This window comes from Periophthalmus magnuspinnatus, chromosome 18, assembly GCF_009829125.3.
Source record: "Periophthalmus magnuspinnatus isolate fPerMag1 chromosome 18, fPerMag1.2.pri, whole genome shotgun sequence".
Classification (NCBI taxonomy): Eukaryota; Metazoa; Chordata; class Actinopteri; order Gobiiformes; family Gobiidae; genus Periophthalmus; species Periophthalmus magnuspinnatus.
Genome location: NC_047143.1, coordinates 20,042,676 through 20,065,106, shown reverse-complemented (window position 1 = coordinate 20,065,106; position 22,431 = coordinate 20,042,676). Strand labels below are relative to the sequence as shown.

The 22,431-nt window shown below is 38.6% G+C and overlaps 1 protein-coding gene across 2 annotated transcripts; it reads left to right on the top strand.

The window, feature by feature from the left end:
- The first annotated feature begins 441 nt into the window (after nt 1–441).
- On the top strand, nt 442–22,130 carry intu (inturned planar cell polarity protein). 2 transcript variants are annotated; one of them, XM_033983579.2, is made up of 18 exons: nt 442–619; nt 2,852–3,402; nt 4,937–5,022; nt 7,784–7,999; nt 13,492–13,610; nt 13,968–14,057; nt 14,857–14,934; nt 15,324–15,507; nt 16,454–16,507; nt 16,610–16,672; nt 17,043–17,249; nt 17,687–17,779; nt 18,063–18,277; nt 18,699–18,924; nt 19,488–19,576; nt 20,031–20,220; nt 20,818–20,960; nt 21,421–22,130. In XM_033983579.2, exons 1-18 carry the CDS (start codon nt 537–539, stop codon nt 21,530–21,532), a joined length of 2,799 nt encoding a protein of 932 aa, XP_033839470.1. In that variant the 5' UTR covers nt 442–536; the 3' UTR covers nt 21,533–22,130. The 2 variants fall into 2 exon arrangements, with proteins under 2 accessions (XP_033839470.1, XP_055085080.1); XM_055229105.1 differs by lacking the exon at nt 442–619 and adding an exon at nt 1,272–1,463.
- The last annotated feature ends 301 nt before the right edge of the window (nt 22,131–22,431 follow it).

The following is a 22,431-nucleotide window of genomic DNA, read 5'->3' as shown; positions in this document are numbered from 1 at the left end:
AATTACGAGTTTTAAACTCATAATTACGAGTTTTAAACTCATAATTACGAGTTTTAAACTCATAATTACGAGTTTTAAACTCATAATTACGAGTTTAAAACTCGTAATTTCGACTTTCTGTGGGGCTTTTATTTTTTTTTTCATGGCGGAAACGGGCTTCCATATAATAATCTTCCAATTTAAAGTACAATAAAAAAAGAGCTAACACAAATAAAATACACTTCAATTAAATACTTAAAATGTATTTTCCCAAGCCCCACCAGGGGCCGGCAACCCGGAGCCGCGGGTTGCCGGCCCCTGGTTTAAACTGTCGTGGTGGGCAGGCGTTTGACGTCTTGACGTCTTTAGTGACGCCACCTGCCAAGAGGAGAAAACCACATGGGAAGACTACACGGAGAAAACACAACACTTACGAAACTATTTTGGTGGCGCAGTTTTACTCTTCAAACCCAGAACGCGCAGAGGAGAGGAATTCAGGCTGCGGTATATCTTCTTTTTGAGCTTGGACAATTTGGAGAAGCCATGAATCACAAACCATGTGCAACCTTTACAGAGATAGAAGCTCATTTTCTAAAAACTTTGATGACTTCGACTCTATTCGCAGCGTTCTCCTGCACAGGTCAGTAAAGTTGCGTGCATTTCAAACACAGCAACCTACGTAGGCCTATTGTATAGTCCTGTATTGTTATCACGTGGGGTTTTGAGGTAGTCGCTTAATCTTTGAGAGGATTTACAGCATGTATATTTTCGGATAAGAGTAGTTGTCGGGACCGCTCTGTGCACTTTTACAGCGCAATTCTTTGTAGTAATAGCCTATATATTGTCATTTAAATTATTTTGGCTATTGTGGTAAATAAAAAGTAGGTCTACCATAAGCACAATTGTGTCACTGTCCGTAAATCATGCATTTTCAACGGTGTACAGTATTACTGGAAAATAAACCTCTCTTTAATTCTAGGCATTTCGTTTGGCAGGCCATTTAAAACACTCATTTGCTAATTAAAAGTTATTACATTTGATTTATTTATTATTTCAATGTAGAACCTGACAGTCATCTCATTCTTGGTTTATCAGAAATAGCTCAGTATACGGCGGAAAACTGAAAATAATCGGACGAAATGCCTGATATTTAACCAGCCGCTCGCCTCTGCTCATAAAGCTTCACTGTTGTCAGGGGTAACCGTCAGCTCAACCAATCATAATGCGTTATTTTAGTCACGTGGCGCTACTATGGCGCTTTCGCTACTACTGCTGAAAACATGCGAGGACATTTCATCGCACATTTAGGCGCTAGATGATGGTTTAAACCCATTTTTTGCGAATATTGTGAGACCTACAGTGTCAGAAATGTCGTCGGGTAGAAGTACGCAAAGTCCTGTAATCGGCAGACAACAGAAAGAAGAAAGTGGGAGCGAAAACGAAGGCAGAAAAAGCGATGGAGAGTCAAGTTACTGTAGCTCCAAGTAAGAATGGCTAACTGCACTTTCTACGTAAGGCTTTGGGAGAAAAGCACGTTGTTTTGCCAAGGTTAAATGCATTGAAAAACCTACAACTACTGCAAAGAATACGCGTTTCTCTTGGTTGGTGCTGGGGCTGGCGTGTTGTGGTACTAAAGAGAGCAGTTTTGCTAAAACCACAGTGGGAGTGTCTAACCATTGAAAAACCGCAACCTTCACTTAACTTAGCTTTGGGGCCTGTTTTCAGTTTGGGAGGTAGCAGCAGTCCTTCATCTTTAAATAATTGCACGTTTTCAACCGTCTTATGTAATGTGATAGATCTGCATTTTAACGTTGCACAATTAGAGGGCACGTTTTTCCACTTCTGAAAGCCTTCTTGTATAAAAGGATTTGCAAATATTAATAAAAGTTACAATTACTTTTACTTCCCTCCACACACACACGCACGCACGCACCCCCCCCCCCCCCCCCACACACACACACACATTTTATTGTGTATTTTTGTGGAATTGGCCACTACACATTACATTACATTACAAGGTGCAAAGTAACTAATTTACTCAACACAATTGGGCAAAAGAATAATTTACTGTAATAAAATATGTTAAATAATTTCCAAGTGATTTACTCTGGAACCTATTGAGAATTTGTTAAGATTACCCTCTATGTTTCTTTTGGCAGTCACATGTTGTTTTATTACATAGTATTTTTTGAGCTATGGTTACCTGTCCAGTAATTTCTTATGTGGAGCAATCAAGTTATCATGGATAGGCCTGTCACAATAATTAATATAGCGACTTATTGTTCAATGTATGAAAGCTGGAACAATATTTTTTGGGGGCTAATATTTATCATGTGTACTTTTTCTTTGCACAACTGGGAAATTTTGTGCTGTTTTTTGGCTATATGATAAGATTAAAGCCGTAAGAAGTAATTGATAACTTCTATGACTTATTGCAAACACAAACTAAGTACTAAATAGTTTTATTCTGCTGTTTATTTATTGCAGCTTTTTGCAATATTGTAGATTTAGAATAGTTTTTGTGGTTTAAATCTGCTCTTGGGTTATTGTGTCAGTGGCATAAATATTAGCGTTTATTGTCTGTATTTACTTCAGCAATATATCGCACTTAAAAATGTGTTATTGTGATAGGGATAATCATGGACATGAAGTATAAATTGAAAAAAAAAAAAAAAAAAAATATATATATATATATATATATATATATATGTATTCTTCACTGTGAAAATGTGTGTTTTATTATTTTTGTAACTATTATTTTACTATAGTAGTATCCATAAGAGTAATAGTATTGATAAATCCTTAATGATATCCATCCCTAGTTATATACTGCATGCCACACATTTGAGGTTATTTTATTTTTTCTGTGCAGTGATTTGGAGCCCGAATGGCTTGATGACATCCAGAAGAACGGAGAGCTTTTCTACCTTGAGCTGAGCGAAGGAGAAGAAGATTTAGCATTGACCCGGGCCAACGCTCATCAACAAGTGTCCACTAACCATGTCCGATTCAGTGAAAAGGAAGCTGAAATTCTCACGGAGCAACACAAAAAACAACACAGCAATTCTCGAGCTAAAGGAACTGCCACGCTTAAAAGACTGGCTAAAATACTGAGGAGAAAACGCAGATCCACACTTAGAAAAGGCAAAGATGTACCAGCTTCTATTCTGAAGAACCAGTCTGGACAGCGGCATGGAGGGACTGTCCAGAAGCAGCTTAAAGAAGTTTGTGTTTATCTCAATCCAAAACGCCTCTCTGCTTTGTCAGTACCCCTCTTTGAAGATGGGGGGCTGTTGGAGGCGTTGTTGGGGGTCATCCATCGCCCGTCCTGGGACTCTGACGGCATGAGACGAGAGGACAGGCTAACGATTCATGGGCTGGTCCCAAACACTCCTGCAGCCAAGTGTGGAGATATCCTGATAGGTGAGAATTTGTCTTTTATGAGCTATTTAAAAGTGCACTGTCACTTTGCTGGGGGAGAGTATGGCACTTTCTTGTCTCGGTGGAGATGTTATTACTTTGGAGCAGTATCTATCTCCATGTCTGTGTACTCCCTCACTCGTCTAGGTCTGAACCATAGTAAAAGCTGAAGTTAAATCTGTCAATTGGACAAAATGTTGTAGGAGTGAAAACATTTTGCTGCTCATCCAAGCCGCTTCTTCAGTTCTGAACTGAAGAAGGATACAAGTTTATTGGCTACTGTGAAAGACTCCAGGCATATTAATAACAGGTGGCCAACCTTGTACCAGAAAAGTTACATAATGTACCTTTTAAACCAAGTATGATCGCGATTACCTGTCACTTTTCTACTTTTTCTTACTGCGTTTGAAACTAATTTACCAACAATTCAGGGACAATTTTAGAAAACAGCTAAGGAATTTATGGAGCACAAGGGAGTAAATTCTCTTTTGAAATATTTTAATTGGTTTCACCGGTGTTGGTTTATTATTTATTATAGGTTTCACAATAACAAATAATGCATCACACTGTTCTCACTAACTGATGGATAATAGTTTATGTGAATTCAAATTAAAATGCAGATGAAAGTTTGTTTTTGAATCCATCCTTCTCTCAAAAACTATAAGGTGATTTAGACCAGGTCTCATTCTGTCTGTACTTTCTGAATGTGGAATTTACAGATGTCACAGTTTTAACTTTTTATTGCAACTGTCGACAGATGTTTGGCTGCTCAATAAACCGTCAGGTAAAAAATATGCTTTTAAAGTTTGGCAAGACTGTCAGTCAGTTGTATTCACAGCCTTTTCGGTATATAAAAATCAATACACATACTAGTTGAAACTCACTGTATCAAAACTATGAATAATACTGAACTTAATCATGAGTAGTATGATGACCAAAGGTTGAAATTAAATAATCTATTGGTATTCAGGTCAGCTCACTGTTAGAATTGTCTTTTGGAGCAATAAAAAAAAAATGAATTGAATAAAATGCAGGCACGATCAATGGCATATTGTGGAATATTCCAGGCAAAAGCAATAACATTGAAATGAAGACAAGCAGGTGTTAGACCATCCACCAGAAAAGTTACACGATGCAGCTTTAATTTAAGTTTCAGCATTTAGTATTTTAGTATCATAAGCACACAAAATGATTTCTCTCTCTCTTCTTAGCTCATTGTAGTTGATTGTTTTCCAGCTGACACAGGAATGCCCATTGAGCTTCACCACTAATGACTAAAAATGCTGTTCACATAAGTTACTGTTTAAAGACGCATTTGAGGAAGACCGCATGCTCCAACAATTAAAGTCATTAAATACCAAAAATAGCCGGGTTTTTAGATGACTTTTGATATCAGTGTGGAGTTTGCTCTGTTTTGGTGCGTGCCATGAGGTAACAATCACTACTATAAAGTTTTGTTTATGTACCAATACGGAACAATGTACTCAAATAATCCACAATATTGCTGAGTAATCTAATTTAATCTTTCTTTCTACAGGAGATGTGCTTGTTGCCATGGATGATGTCGATGTGAACTCTGAAAACATTGAGAGAGTTTTGTCCTGCATTCCGGGACCCACACAGGTTAGTGGCAATAGTCTATACTCATATTTGTTTCTGTTTTCTTTTGTATTCATTTACACACACGGCTTAGAGTCTCATCTAAAGGGGCACCATGCAACATTTCTGGTAGAGGGTTTGCCTTCTACTATCTACTATCTACTGTCTCCATAAAAATTGCTTTGGTTATATTCTAAAATGTTCCACAGTACTGCATTTAATTTGTCTATGTCGATGGAAGCATGGAGGATTTTTTGATCACTAAAGATACCCGTAATTAATAAATGCATTTTTTCACCAATAATATATTAAATGCTAGATAAATATGTTTAATGCCATTCTGTGAAACATTCCAGACAAACCAATAACACCCCCTTGGAGATATGCATGGGAATACTTGCCAGAAAAGTTACGCAGGGCATCTTTAAACTTGAAATGGTCCAAGTTAGTTCTTAAAAACTCATTTGTTTTTTGTTGCTATAATGCGTAAATAGAAAGCTGGAGTTTGTGTTGTCTAACTTTAAAAAACCTACAATTACTGAAAACTGATTCTTTCATCGGCAGCACAAATAGCCTTGGACTTTTCTACGGCCCGTGAGGTTTCACCAAAAACTCGCCCATCAAAAGTAGGAATTTGCAAATGATAGGGAACCGTTAGGGTTGATGGAGAGGACTACTGTGCCACAGGAAGCAGACTGGTTTATTTGTGAGGTTGGACACTCAGCTGATTGGAAGATGCAGTCGGAAACTAAATAGCCATTCTGGAAATCAAGAGGTTTTGGGAAATATACTAAGTTTCCAAATCCTGAAATAGTGTTGTTTTGCTGACAGAATAATTGTGTTGTGTGTAAATGTTGCCACAAAATATTTCTGTATAGTTGAGAAGACTTCTAGAGATTTGGAAACTAATTTGGACTAAAGAAATGACTCCTTTCTACTGTTTTGTAACTTTGGAGGTAGCAGTAAAAAAGGGTTATTCCAGACATTGCAAGCATCACGTTTTGCTCTCCAGTCAGGCCACAACTGTTTTATCACTGTAAATCAGAAGCTCAAAAAAGAACATGTATGTTAAACATTCTCTTATCTAGAAGCCTCCAGTCCACCATATTTCAACCTTTATTTGGTTAAAGGTTTATTCAAAAAATTCAGTGTAGAATATAAATAATTGTTTGACTAGTTGACTAAACAAAAGCATAGTCACTGACTAGTTGACCACTACATTAACTGTAAGTGGCAGCCTCAGACATATTGACTCAATGGTGTGTCCCAGGGCTGTTTTTTTCCCTCCAGATCCTCTTTAATAATATCCCTGAAATGATCCAAAATGGCGCAGAGCCCAAATGGAGGCGCCTGGTTCAGAGGTTGGTGGACTGTGGTTAGAGCCGACAGTCTTTCCTCAGAGCCACAAGATCAGAAATGTACAGTTTCAGCTTTCCACAGATTACAGTTGTCAGTGATGTCTAACCGCAACTCAATGTCCACTGTGTGATCTTTAAGCATTTAAGCAGCACAGTGGCTGATTGGCCAGCCCTCATGCTTTACAGCAGGTTCTGGGTTCAATTCCTGGGTTGCCCAAGCCTTTCTGTGTGAAGTTTACATCTTTCTCCTTGTTACCTCCAGTTTCTCCCATCAACCCAAAACATTACGGTCCTCTAGCTACAGTAGTCCTGACTAGCCCAACATCTGCTCACCTCTGCTCCTGATGAGATGCCCCAGCGGCATTGAAGAATAGGTCTAATGCAGAGGACAAATTTCCCTACAGGGATAATAAAGTGTCCCTTTAAAAGAACTTGTCTAGTATTATAGTCAATGCAATGAAGTGGCAGTGTATTATTTGCTGCATAGTATATAATTCCCATATCTTTCAAACTTTTTCTGGCAGAGGGTCCCCCACTTGCTTGTTTCCATGGAGATATATGTCATTAAAGATATCTAACTACTTTATTGCTAAAGAATGCTTTGTAAAACATTGATTCTTAAACACCCTTGCACAAGAAAAGTTACATAGTACACCTTTAATGTACAATGCATAACAAATTGGCAGTATCTGTATTAAATGAAAGTGGATTTGACTCCACTGAAGCCACAGTCCTCTCTTGGGTTTGCCCTTGTCTGGTTCGGCCTGGTTCACATTAACACAGATCTGCTGCTTGTTACTCTGTAGTTGTGGTTTTGGACGCCACTTTCTCCTCTCTCTGTGTCTCCTCTGATTTCAGAATGAGTAAAGTTGTCTTCCTTTTGTTGACATGGCACGTTTTACAATCCACAAAAATGCTCTTAGTCTGATCGGGTGCCAAGTAGCTTCCCAGAACTAAATTTTCATTAAAACTGGGAAAAATAGAGATATGCTTAACAATAGTTTCTTTGTGCTCTCTTTGCTTTTCTTTTGTATGGTGGTTTAACCATAACCATTACCTACGATTAAATATTTAATTTATTTGCCATGTATTTAAAACATTTAAATGTATAATAATGTGTTTACTCCTTACAGTTTTATGTTTTTTTATACCATAAAGCCATAGAGAATCTATCTATTTTGCATTAATTACATTACAACTCAAAATATCTTGAAAAACAAGCATTGTTACTGGGAGGAGGGTCACCTCTCCACAGATCTAACCTGTAACTTGACGTGGTTGTCTTGCTGGCTTGTCCCCATTAAGAAACATTTAATGCCATACTGTGGAACATTTTAGACAAAGCAGTAACATCTCTATGAAGACAAGAAGGTTTCAGGCCCTCCACCATTGAAGTTACTTTTAACTTTATTTTCCTGTCCTTTTAGGTGAGGTTGACCCTGGAGACCTTGGTTCCTGTGGACAATGCTGGAGCTGATGATGCTTTTGAGGCCCGTAGGATGAAGTCATCTCCCCCTGTCAGTCAGCTGGTGCGTCTGCTGTGGGGAGAGGACACGGCAGAGTTACAGATGTCCATTGAACACATCCCTCACATTGTCATGTACCTGTCACTCAAACTGGACTCTGCTTCTCCACAGGACGAGGTCAGTCACAGCTCACTAAACATTCATGCATTTTGCTAAGCTCTAAGTGGTTATTTTATAAGCTATGGTTCGTCCTAAGTCCAAAGCAAATATACTTGCATTATATAGAGTTGCCACTGCCTTTGTTATGAAATGTCTTTTGGTATGTGTATTAGAGTCCAGATAGCAATAACAATTGTCAAAATACAACTGTGAATATTTTATTGGTTGATTGCCAGCTAATAGCTGTGGATCTATTTTAAGTGATTATTTAAAAGAAACCGATTCAAACACTTTGCTCCTTGCCCATGTTCTTTTAGTAGTTTATTCCTTTAAAATATTGTGATATGAATTGATTATTTGTTTATTATTTTAATAGTTCACGTTAATATCAAAGCCTTTACTATGAACACAATCTTTGTTAAAGAAAAAAAATGCAAAGTTAATCAAAATATTCTTCTTCTGAAAAATTGTAATTTGATGTGTTTCTAAAATCCTTCAGCCATTATTGTCATCTATCCCAGACAAAACAGGAAAACCACAACTGCCATGATAAAATCTTTACATGTGCAGTAAAAGCTGGGTAAAATTGCCCTTACATAAGAAGTAAAAAAGACTTAATGAAAGTGTAGAGCTTAAACATGACATATAGACCAGAGTGTAGTTTCCATACACTTTGGAAACTAAAGTGGTTTTGGTGAAACTCGATCAGTTTTGTGGTCCGGGGATCCATGGCCAAAAAGCCTCATAAAACTGTATTTAAAAAGGGAAGTACAAGAAGGAGAAATGTAGGCATCTATAAGTATTAGCAGTATAGTAAATAGTAAAACTAAAACTCCCTGAAGTGGCTGTAAAATAATATGAGGTAAAATACATTACTGGGAGACCATTTTGGACAGTGACCATTGAATGAACTGCTTCTGAAATAAAACAGAAATCATTTTATCCCTTGTTCTGATTTTGTTGGCTACGGAATCTTTGAGGTTGTGTGATGTAAAGAGCAGACTGAGGAGGAACTGGAAAACTGCAAAAGGAAATCAGTATTGGATTTATTTCCTTCTGAGACATCCAAATTTTACAACAGAGAATTATGGTTTTATGTCTTTTACATTACACGGTTGTTTAGTATTTATCTTTAGTATCTATCTTTAATCTAAATCTTCATGTGAATAAAATGTTGCTTTTAAATAAATGCACAGTAAGAATATCTGTGATGTGGAGGGATTTTGATAAACTAGGCAGATATTTTACCCCTGGATGTTTTCAGCTTTTAAGAGCAATGACCCTAAAGAGAAGGCTATGTTTACACACCCATCATAGAATTCAATACAATGAATAATATTAAATCTCCCAATAAATTGACACTTTACAATATTATTTTAACACTGTCTCACTTGCAAAAGGTGAGAATTTATTATTAACAAGTAAGGAAACATTTCAGCAACCAGGCCTTAAGCAGGCATGCTCTTTTTATGAAAATGATAAGATAATGTAGATATTGGTAAATCTGCTGAAAAAATCTATTTCATATGCAACCTTCATTGTGTGTTTTCTGTATTTATTGGCCTCCTATATTGTAAATATAACAACGCGAGCTGGTTTTTAAAATTTTTTACTCGTTTCATTTAGTTCATTTTTCAGCTGGGATGGAGAGTGTGGGATTGCTTGCAGTTGTTTCTTTAAATTACTGTGTGTGCATGAAGCCACTGAACTTTGATTTCTTAGTCCTTTGATTGTAGGGAGCTGCAGACATGGGAGGCTCAGCCTGTGGTGGTATTTTTGAAACATGATGCTTTTGAGCTTTAAGCTTAGTTTTGAAGATTCTTGCAGATTCCTAATAAATATTGATTTTCATTTTTTAGGTTGGGGATGGCCAGTAAATGTTAACAGCCACAGACTAGACAAATCTATGTTTTAGATGTTTAAGGGTTCCATTTTGAGAGAAGCATATTTCATTTTCATTACATTATTCCACTAATACTGACCTGGATATACACTGCAGTTTCCCCATTGTGGGTCAAATCGAGACTTTACCACATTATACCAAAAATACAAATTTCACTCACTAATGCAACAAATAATTAGTTACCCCTAAATTAAAAGATCCATCCATTTTTTTCTGCTTATTCGGGGCAGGGTCGCAGGGACAGCAGTCTAAGCAGGGACTCCCAGACTTTCTTCACCCCAGATAAGTCCTCCAGCTCCACCTTGCAGAGGAAACTCATTTCAGAAACTTGTATACACGAACCTGTCCTTTTGGTCATTACTCAAAACTCATGACTATAGGTGAAGGTAGGAACATAAATTAACTGGTAAATTGAGAGCTTTGCCTTTTGACTCAGCTCCTTCTTTACCACAACAGTCCGATACAGTGACCGCATCACTGTGGATGCTGCAACGAACCACCTGTCAGTCTCATGCTCCATCCTTCCCTCACTCATGAACAAGACCCTGAGATACTTGTACTCCTCCACTTGAGGTAAGGACTCACCCCCCACCAGGAGAGGGCAAACCTTTTCCGGTAGAGAACAATGACCTTTGGAGGAGCTAATTTTCATCCCAGCCGCTTCATACTCGGTTGCATACCACCCCAGTGCCTGCTGCAGCCTGCCTCGATGAAGCCATCAGGACAACAGTATCTGCAAAAAGTAGAGATGAGATCCTGTGGTCCCCAAACTGGACCCCCACAGGCCCCTGGCTGCGCCTAGAAATTCTGTCCATAAATACAATGAACAGAACCGGTGACAAAGGGCAGCCCTGGTGGAGTCCAACATGCACCGGGAACAGGTCCAACTTACTGCCGGCAATGCAAACACAGCTCCAGCTCTGGTCATAGAGGGACCGGACAGCCCTTAACAAAGGGCCCCGGACCCCATAATTCCGGAGCACCTCCCAAAGGACACCACAAGAGACATGGTTGAATGCCTTCTCCAGATCCACAAAACAAATGTGGACATTAACCCTTGAGGACCTGATGGAAAGCATAGAGCTGATCCAGTGTTATGTGACCAGGGCAAAAACCACACTGCTCCTCCTGAATCCGGGGATTCGGATTCTCCTCTCCAATACCCTGGAATAGACCTTACTGGGAAAGCTGAGGAGTGTGATTCTACTGTATTTGGAAGAAACTCTCCGGTCCCCCTTATTAAACAAAGGGACCCCCATCCTGGTCTGCCACTCCACAGTCACTGTCCCTGATAACCACGTGATATTGCAGAGACATGTCAGCCAAGACATCCAGAGTACTTGGGACGGATCTCGTCCACCCCCGGAGCCTTGCCACCTAGGAGCTTGCCAACTACCTCAATGACTTCAGCCTGGATGATGGATTCCTGAGTATTCCTTCCACTGTCTGACAACATCGGCAGTTGAGGTCAGCAGCTCTCCGCCGACACTGTAAACAGTGTTGGTGAAGCACTGCTTCCCCCTCTTGAAGTGTCGGACTGTTTGCCAGAATCTCTTTGAGGCCATCCGATAGTCCTCCTCCATGGCCTCCCCAAACTCCTCCCAACCCCGAGTTTTTGCCTCTGCGACTACACGAGCCACGGCACACTTGGCCCGCCAGTACTCGTCAGCTGCCTCAGGAGTCCTACAAGCCAACAAGGCTTGATAGGACTCCTTCTTCAACCTTCCGGTCCTTCTTTACTTCCGGTGTCCACCACCGGGTTACTGCCGGGGGGGTGGCTGCCGTGACAAGTGCCGGCGACCTTACGACCACAGCTACGAGCAGCCGCATCAACAATAGAGGAGGAGAACACAGACCCTCACAGTACGTTTGGGTCTGCTTGGTCTGTCCGGCTTCGTCCTCCGCCAGTACATCTAACTCATCATGAGGTGGTGATCGGTTGACAGCTCTGCTTCTCTCTTTACCCAAGTGTTCAAGACACGCGGCCAAAGGTCAGATTATACGAACACAAAGTCATCCATCAACCTCTGACCTAGGGCGTACTGGTGCCAGGGTATTCTGCACTTTCGTTCAGCTTGTGCGCTGATACAACAGTGAGAGACCTGTCCCCAACCTGAAGGTGCTGGGGCGGGACCCTCTCCCCTCCGGGATCCTCCCACAGGTGGTGGGTCCAGGGAAGGATGGCCCCACGTCGCTCTTTCGGGCTGTTCCCCCAACCAGGCTCCATGGGGAAAGGCCCGGCCATCAGGCGCTCACTGTCGAGCACCTGCCCCGGGCCTGGCTCCAGGGTGGGTCACCCGTAATGCCAGTCCGGACAACTTTGCTGGCCTCGCTGTTGTACTCATCATAATTAAAAGATTTTTTTTATTTTTGTTTTATTCCGAGTCTGGATAGGAACTGTAAGGTAGAACCAGTGCCTTCATATGCCTCCTTATTTTTATCGTTTCTTCTGCAGTTTTGTGAGATTTTTGTCCACACTCTTCTTAAAATCTTGCACAGCACTGTAGATACTGGCAGCAGACCACATTGACAGACCACAGTATGCTATTTCTTGGTCATTTATTTTCCTTTATTGTCACAGCCAAGACTTTATTCAAGTCTTTATCCTGCCACCCACTGCTCTGGCCCTCTGGCCCACAACCACTTTCCCCTCTGCTGCCCGACGCTGTGTCGAATTTGATGAAGAATAGTTTTGGTTCATATGACTTCACAACATTGTAGAATACCTATAGTTTAAAATTGAGCAGGAGGACAGGTTAGAATTCTATGGTGGAATTTTCTGTCAGATTGCAGATTTGATTTACGGTTAATATCTCTGCAATTACTATATATGCCTATGCATATGAAACAAAAACTAGCATGAAGAATGTCTTTCCTGACAGTACAAATAAACAAAAATATGAAATTATTAAATTAAATTATTTGAAATTATTTTTTTCAAATAGCCTCAGAAAGTCATGACCTTATTCAATTCCAAAGGCATGATTGTTGTCAGTTGAAAGGACTTCGGCCTTGCCTGGAATGTGAAAGCAGCCTATAGCCTGAATGATCTGTTCTATTTTGTGGGATATTATATTACCAGATCAAACTATACAAAAACAACATACAAGCACATTTTTCAGTTTTAATTTAGTTTTTTCTTGTTGTTTGTCCGCCACAGTTATTTTGTTTATTCCAGATAATTTTGACATAAGCTTGAGGTAACAAAACATTGGTTCATTCATTCCTGTGTGCTGTCCATAATTACACTTAACATAAATCTTGGTTAGAGTTGCTTCCAACCAACACATTGTTCAGTGAATGGACTAAACCAGATGTTTTCTTGCCTCTGCTCTGAGTTGGTTTGCCACAGTGTCACCCCGTTTGTTTCAGTTATTTTTAGATGTAATAATTGTAATTTTCATATTTTATGCACATGACAAAATACTCAATTTGTACTTTTGGCCAAACTTTTCTCCAAGCATTTCTGTATTGATTAGCTTGAGTTATATTCTTAACATGCAAATAACTGGGATGAAATTCTATCTTCTAATATGCAGTACCTTCATGTTGATTGAGTAATGTGTGTAAATGTAATCATTTTTATGTGTTTGTTTTATTGTTGTAGGAGGAGATTTTGTACCAGTACCCAGTGTCTGAAGCATCCCGTCAACTCAAAGGAGTCAGAGGAATTTTTTTGACTCTGTGTGATATGTTGGAGAATGTCACAGGAGGACAAATACTCAGGTACTGCACAGAGTTGAAGAAACAAATGGAATATGTTAGGCTCTAATATTCAATAAACTGAATGGGGAAAATTCACAATCACAAAGTCAGCATTTTCTGATTTAGTATAATTATTACCATAATGCCACAAACAACAAAAAATTCTGTCTTACCCTGCATAAAAACTGCTAACCCTGTATTTATACTTGTATAAACATGTCCTGAAATGTGATTCTCTTATTAGTTTGTCCATTCATATTTGAGTCTTTTTGTCATTTCATCTGGATGTATTTAAAACGTGAACTTGGAACAGAATCCTTTTTTGAACATTATTTTTAAAGTCTTGTTTTGTTTTATTCTGTTTTTGTCTGTCCTCAGTTCGTCTCTGCTCCTCGGTAAACATCTGGTGCATGTAGGCTACTGGAAGGAGAACAACAACCTGCTGGTGATTGGGCTGCCTGCTGAGAGGTAGACACTGGATACTTTAAACATATACTTTAAAGGTGCAGTATGTAACTTGTCTAGTGGAGAGTTCGTCACCTGCTTGTCTCCATGGAGATGCCTTCGCTTGGAATGTCCCAAAGTATGCAATTAAACATAACTATTTCCAAGACAAGCAGACCAGCAGGTGACGTCAAGTTAGAGGTCAGATCTGTGGAGAGGAAAACCTGCTCACTGCAAGAGTAAATACTGTTTTAAGGAATTTTAATAATAAAAAAACGCCTCTAGTAAAAAAATGCCAGACATACCATTCTGTGGAACTTCCCAGGTGAGGCAATAACCATAGAGACAAGAAGGTGACAGACAGTGACTACCAAGCTTTAGACAAGTCAAAGTTTCTTTCTTATGAAAGTTGGATATACTGATTGCCAGCAGGGGGCGCAAAGACTCTTTTTTGTGTAGTGAGTAATTGAAACTTGACAAAATTTCATGAAAAATAGTAATTTATTTTCTTATGGGTATTTAATTTTAAAAGCAGATGGAGAGGACTATCTGTAAAAACAATTACAATTTTGTAAATTGGCCAAAGGACATTTATATTGAGTTTGTTGTTTCCAAGATGATTCACTTTAGCCATTCTTGTATTCCCAGTCAAACCCACTTGTGCATTTAAAGATTTCTCTAAAGACCACCAAATATAGAGCAAATAATTTCATGTAGTACCTGTTTTGTCTAGTAGTTATAAGCTTCACTGTAAATCATGAATATTATGCTTTATGTAATATATTTTGGTAAAATTTAATGCAATTTTCTTGTTAATTCTCAGGGTTCCTCTTCTGTACCTGCAGACAGTGATGGGAGATGTTGTGAGGACTCTAAAAGTGATGTACAGCTCTTTGGACAGGTTTGGCTCTGATTTTTCATTTTTATTTCAAGAAATTCTTCCCTTTTTCCATCTGAGATCAAGCTTCCAGGATATTTTTGTCTTTACAGGAATTAGAGATCAAATAAAAGTTGAATTAAAATGAACAGGTTTTATACATACTAGAGGCTGGATCCCATCTCATTGGGTATCTTTACATGGCAAAATTATGCAAAAAAGGTAATGTGGCTAAGATAAAAATGAAAGAAAATGTTCAAGATAGAAATAATTACTTTAAAATTTGCTACTCAAAAAATACATTCATTAACTGCCACATTTCTTTTGTCCATGGAAACTCGCACAAAAAAATCAGATCAAATTTTTGGATTATCTGATTTGATCATTAAAACGATTCTGTATTTGATTGACAGTGCATTCCTTGAAGCAGACCATACTCCTCGCCTGGACCACTTTTTCTGCCTGTTCTTCCAGCAGCTCATCCAGCCATCCCGTCTCAGAGAGGGGCATCCTGTGCCCCCTATGGACACCTCTGGGACACTGTTTTTGGACGGACTCCCTGCTGTACGATGGCTCACTTTGCCACCTGAAATTAAGGTTGGGATGTAAAATGATTTTGCTGATGATGATTTTTGATTTGGCAATAGGTTATATTCATGTTGAAGAATTTAATGATGTCATAATCTCAGATGGAGGACAGGGGTCTATAACTCTATGGGAGATTTACTGTTTTTGCAAGAAATATTAAAACTTATGATCCATTATTTGTTTGGGTCTGGCTTCACAAACTTGCCATATTAATCTTATGGCTTTCAATACTTTCAGCTGAAAACAATCATGTCTTTTGGCCTTGAATAATGCTCCACTTTTTGAGGCTATTGTGGAAAAATATTCACTGTTTGTTATGCTTGACAGAGAAGATGTTGATCTTTGTGCCAATTTATGTTTCATGAGGATAGGCCCAGTAATTACAGAGGTATTAACCTTAAACCATGTCAACAAATTTGAAATCAGACAGTTAAATTTGACCATAGAATTCTGATCTGTCCTCCTGCTCAATTTTAAACTATGGATTGTTGTGATATCACATGACCACCTATTGCACAAAACTGTACACATTTCAACTAGATCAACTGGTGAATATAAATTGGGTATTTTAAATATGACCTTATATACACCAAATGCACTTGGCAGCAGTTTCTATTGATGGTTTTCAGATTCTAGAATGTGATACTGCCATATTTCATGGCATGCACCTTGCTATGAAATATCCAAAAAATGCATTCTCAAATGTTGAACCTGATCATTTCTATTACTGACTGAACCCTAGCAATGCCTTTATTGCAACAAAAATTGTAATTTTAACAATATTCATTTTAGCTGCCCCCCATCTGTATTAAACTTTATTGGCCTGTAGGGTGTTGTGATATCATTCAAAACCTCTGCCGCCCTCTAGTGTTTTAAGCGTTCACTCACTTGTTCACTCACACAATCACATTTGTGATGTATAGAATTTCCTCTCGTTGCTTTGCTTTATTTTCAGATGGAGGTGGACACTGTTCTCTCTGACTTTGAATCCTCTGACTTTGGAGAAATGGTGAGCACATATAGGCAGCTAAATCAAATAAAATCACACAAAAGATTACATGCTTGAGTATTTGTAGAATTCCTTTCCTTAATATATGTTATTTCCTCACAGTCTGAAGACTATTTTGGTTTGAGGAGGATGTACGTAATCCTTGGCTCCTGTTTGTTTTATAAGGTAGGTGTCACGTTCAAAGCTCCAATTGGTTAATGTTAGTTACAGGTCTGATCTGTGGAGAGGCAACCCCACACGAGATGAATGCATGTTTTTTCAATAAAAACAATTGGAACTGAATGGAATTGGACTGTGGAAAATTTTAGACAAGGCAATAATGTCCCCATGGACATAAGGAAAAATTACATTGTGCACCTTTAAATAATAAATAGATTTTCTTGTTGGTTTTCCTGAGACAGTGCAAATAATAATGTAGATTTTGCTTGCTTTATAGAATGAATCTATAACAACACAAATGTAAATGTTCACATCACTATAGAAAACTAAATTTGATCTTATTTAATACAAATTAACTATCGTCTGTCTTCTCTAGTCCTATCTGATTGCTAATCACTTGCCTAAAGAGGACCTTCTTGATGTGAGCCTGTACTGTCAGCACTATCTCCTGCTGCCCCTGTCCTGGGAGCAGAGAGTGGGCCAGCTGGTGGTGTGGAGGGAGGTGTTTCCACAGCAGAGAGCCACAGCTGCACCTGGATTCAACACACCACAGGGACGATACTTTCTACTCATCGTGGGACTGGTATGGGACTGAACAATAATCACTCCTGGATATTTACTGAAAACTAAAAATGTAAAACTGAGTTGGGGCTTGAACCATTGTTGATTTGGTTCCATTACTAATATGTTGTATTGGGATGTCAGTTCACGAGCAGTAACTGCATTCATTCTGTAGGGCTATAATTACTGAAATAATACTGGAATAATTGTTCACTATTTTATCATTATCTGGATTATAAATAGACTAACAGATGCCGTTTGCAAACATCTGAAATACACCGTCACAATAAATATTTAATTAAAACAGAAAAACATGTTTTGTGATTTTTAATGGATAATAATTAAAATTTCTATATCTTGACTCCTTTTAGCATATAGCTTAAACACTCCAAATAAGATTGAACATTTTGAGCAAGTTGTGTTGTGCAAACTCATATGTTTTATGTTTTCTTTCCTCAGAGACACTTTATGCAGTGTGTGCTGTTGGAGGCCGGGGGCTGTGCTTCCCCTGCTGTGGGCTGTCCAGGACCTGACTCTATTTATGTTGACCAGGTTAGACTTTTATACAGGCATCCACATTCAGAAAGACAGACATTTAATACATTTAATTAGTTGCTAGGATGTGTAAGTGTTACAGGAGGCCTAGGTGGTCCTCTGTAGTTTAAGTTCTTTCCCCATGGGCTAAAGCCAAGCTGGGAATAAAAAAAAAAAAAAAATATATATATATATAATACTTAAATCCTTACAATGTATCACCAGCGACTTTATTTTACAGGTCAATATTCTGTTTGCTCTTGTCATGTAAAAGATTATGTTTCATCCATGTCCCTCTCAGGTGAAGGCGACTCTGCTGCAGTTGGAGGAGTTGGAGGGGGGCATTGAGGAGCGACTCAGTGCTCCTCCAGCTCCATGTCTGTCTTGTGCAGACTGGTTCCTCCCCTCTTCCTCCTCCTCCTCTTCCTCCTCAGCCCGAGAACGCCTCGACAGCCTGGCCTCTTCCTCCCCTGTCCTCAGCAAACTTGTCAAAAGCTCCTCCTCTCCGGGATACAGGTAGGCTTGACTTATAATTACGATATTCAATAAAAGGAGATGAACAATATTTTTGGGGCTCAGTATAATATTTTGTGTAGTACATTTATGTTGTGTTGCAGATATAATGCATCTTTGACCTTTTGTTATAGAAAACTAAGGAACATTTTTTAAGTGAAAAATGTAATAAGATAAAAATCACTCAGTATTGTTTTAGTTAAAAAAAATTTGTAGTCTTTAAATTTTACATTTTCACTCAGAAAGTTGGATTTCATAAAGCTGACCATAGCTTTACTGTATAATTGACTATATAATTATTATACATAATTAATTTAGAAAAGGATTTTTTGGGACTCGTAGAAGATTATTGTGCCATTGGCATAATGTGTTTTCAATAGTATTGTTTCTAGTAATATTTTCTTTTCTAATGTTCCACTTCCAGGGGTCGTAGTCTTTTTGGGGAGAGGTCCCGGAGGCCTAGCCCACAGAGGAGCCTCTCAGACAGTGGGAGCGAGGGCCCAGAGGGGGGTGTGGGCTTAGGGACCTCCAGGACACGGGGGTTCAGTCCACATTCCAGCCAAGACTCAGGTAGGCGAATCGGGGCAAGACGTGATTCACTGGGGTCTGGAGGGTCTGAAGGCAGTGGAGGAAGCGGAGGACTGTTTAAGGTAAGTTATTTGATTATTCTAGTCATATCTAGTTTTTTTATGTTGTCTCTGTTTTACATGAAACTAGGGTTGTCAAAAGTATAAAAATCAGTTACTAACTGATAATTAAATAGTATCCAAACAAGATATGCATTAAGAGAAAAGGCTTGCGGTTGGCTCCAGCATCCGGCAAAAATGGAATCCCAACAGATTCAATTTGCCACCACCACCGCCAGCACCAGCCCATTGCACGGCGTGCCATTTGAGTTCCTCTTGTATATTTACTATACGTAATACTTGTGACCACTAGACCGGAGCTGCATTGCTTGCAGTCTGGGTTAGTCCTAATTGGTTGATGGTGTCGTAGTCAACCAAATTTTTTTTATTCGTCTACTGATTATTTTATTTAGATTTATATGGATTAAAGGAGAATGCATGGAGTGAGTTAGCTGGAGCTGGAGCAGCTGAACAGTTTAATCTGCCTTTTTACTTGAAGATGCTGTTTACTAGTACTTACCTGTAGTTGTTTTTGTGTGAAATACTAATAATTTTGATAACTTTTGCCAATGTGTTTTTTCACCCAGAGTCCCAGGAAGCACCCAAACCCGTTTCACCTCGGCACTTTGAAGAAAACTCTGACAGAGCGAGAGACAGATGACATGTACAACATGAAGTGAGTGACCTGGCTACAACAACTATCTGATCAAATGTGATTTGTTTTCTCATTAATCATCAATAATCAATTTGGAAATAATATGCCATGTGCTGCAAAAGGAGTTAGTAAATAAAAACATGAGTTCTAAACTTCTAGTGATTTGGCTGAAGTGTAAAAAGCAATGTAAAAGAATTGCTAACTGTGTTGTTACACTGCAGTTAAATGAATCAAAAGGCCGTAGCCTATCCCAGTTTGATCATTGCTGTACTAACCACAATTAACTGTGTTTAACATTCCAACATTTGTAAAAGTTTGAAATTTTCAAAAATAGTGAATGTCCTATAGAGTTATATGCTGTAGGCCCCTGCCCTCCATCGATAATATCATGATAATATCATCACATTCTTGAACATAAATGCATTTATTTACAATAAAACCATGTACTATGGTCTACATTGTCCTCCCACCACAGGCTGAGCAGTGGTCCCGATAACACTCTCTTTCACTTCCTGCTGATGGATAGTGTTCGGGGGGTGTTCATTGCACCCTCTCACAGAGACGTGTCCCTCCTCAGCGGCTCCATTCACCCGCAACTCATCACAAACTTCCACCACTGCTGCCTGTCCATCCGTCACGCCTTCAGACAGAGCCTTCCAGCAAAGGTGAGGCCAAAGGCTACAGGCTTAAGGCAAAGGATTGTAAATTAAGTTATAAAATAAATATCAAGCCAACCATCCTCTTATAATCACCTGAGAATCATATAACTGTAGTTAGTTAGTTAGTTAGTTAGTCATTTTCAAATTTTGGCTATGAAGTAGATTTTGCATTGCACATAGTCACCATTTTCCTCTTCCTCTCATATGTATTTTTGTTAAGTATTGACACATTTAACAGTTCAATTTGCTCTCAAGAAAGCCACACACTGCACTGTACTTCAGTTAAAGGTGCACTATTTAACTTTTCTGATGGGAGAGGTTCTTGCTTCCATCAGAAAACCAAACCAGGACCAAACCAACTGTGAATGTACGCTTAAACATAGTTGTCACTTCTTGGTTTTTACTTTGAAAACACTAAAAACTCCATTTAAACACACCAGAGCCCAGAGCAGTGTTTTTTTTTTAGTTCTGTGAAAGAAAGTCCATTAATCCTGGTGTCTGTGTTTAACTTTATGTCAGATCCATCAGCTCTATTTGCTCTGGCCTTCTCTCCCTTTGGCTGAATGTGCTGTTTTAGCCTGTTATTCTTGTGTGTTGTCCCAGGGCAGACGGGGGTCCGGCAGGCCTCAGAGTGGTGGGTGGGGCCTGGGTCCAGTGAAGGAACATGGGGTTCTGTTCCAGTGTACACCCCCAAACTGGACCGACCAAAAGAAGCCCCCGCCCACAATGACATACTGGGTCATAGGGTACGTCTGACTAATAGATTTTTTCTTTACACTTTACAGGAGAGGAATAGACTTTTGGTTGATAAAATCATGTTGTCCCAAATATATTGTTTTTAGTATTGTCAGACTAAGCTTAGTACAATCTTTCAAGTGTTTCAAACATTTTTAATGTGGGAATTGTTTGAAATTTCTTTGTTTTTGGAAACTAATAAGGCTAGCGTGAACAATAGATTGTAGATATTCCGTACAAAAAGATTAGTCTGGTTGGAAACTACAAACTAATAATACCTCCCCAAGAAATAAAACTTATTTTTTATTATTTTTTAATCTTCCCATGTTATGTTTTTATTCTAAGTCAACCAGTAAGCAACCGGGATCGAACAAAAAAACATTTTGTCATGAATCTTCCAACATAAAATCTTTGTTAATGTATAAATTCCGCCTGTGTCTTTTCTAACCCTCTCCTTTTGTCTGTTCACAGGAGGATGCTGCTGGAGCCGATTCCTCAGGAGTTTTATGTTTGTTTTCATGACTCTGTCCCTGAGGTCCCAGTGGAGATGGCCTTTAGACTCTCATTTGGACTAAACTTGTGAGAGTAACAACTTAGATAAGGCAAACTACATTCAAGAAACACTCAGGAAAATACTAAAGACTTATGTGGTGGAAAGGGCTGGGACTTTTACTAGTTATTCTGATACTAATGGTGCAATGTGGTGCTCCTTGTAAACTAAACTGAGATGATCAAGGTTGTTTAAAAACTTAATGGAGCTGTTCCTGATTTTGGTCTTAAAACGTGAAAAAAACGCAGTCTGCAGTAGTCCAAGTTATTCCGTACTTGCCCTATTTTGAGCATCTTAATTATTCGCCATGATAAGTTTAAAAGTGCTTTTTCACAACTTTCAGACTCCAGGGTGGAGTTTTGCAATCATGGTGAAGCTAACAATGATAAGTATGACTAGCATGATAACTTGCACTTCCTAAATAAAAAGGTTTATAATTAAATGCAGATAGCACGCAGCAAACATATTTATACAATACATTTGTACTGGGGCAATTTTGCTCAAATACATGAGAAAAAATTAGGCACAGGACCTTTAAATCTAGTACTGTACTATAGAATAGGAGATAATACAAGCTGTAGATAAACTAGTGTTATTTATTTATATGTGTAGTTTATTACACATTGGCATAGAAAGTTTACATTAAAAAAAGAAAATTAGTTTGTGCCTTAAGCTATTATTTTATGTGTGTGTGTGTGTGTGTGTGTATATATATATATATATATATATATATATATATATATATATATGATATTTATATTACACACACACATATTCCTTAGCATTTCTATGGTCAATAAATCATAAAATCATTAATACCTCATAAGGTACTATCATCAAGCATTCCTTGCTGGGAGTCTTACAAAGCATTTCTGTGCTGCTAAAGAATAGCATTTCTTTTTGTATCTGTGTTTTCATAATTTAATATTTTG

Excerpts from the sequence above, each read along its gene's own strand:
- intu (XM_055229105.1), top strand. The coding sequence starts at position 1,348 with ATGTCGTCGGGTAGAAGTACGCAAAGTCCTGTAATCGGCAGACAACAG. Across the intron at positions 16,508-16,609 it reads CCTCTGACTTTGGAGAAATG|TCTGAAGACTATTTTGGTTT; the intron begins GTGAGCACATAT and ends ATTTCCTCACAG. Across the intron at positions 18,925-19,487 it reads GAAGCGGAGGACTGTTTAAG|AGTCCCAGGAAGCACCCAAA; the intron begins GTAAGTTATTTG and ends TTTTTCACCCAG.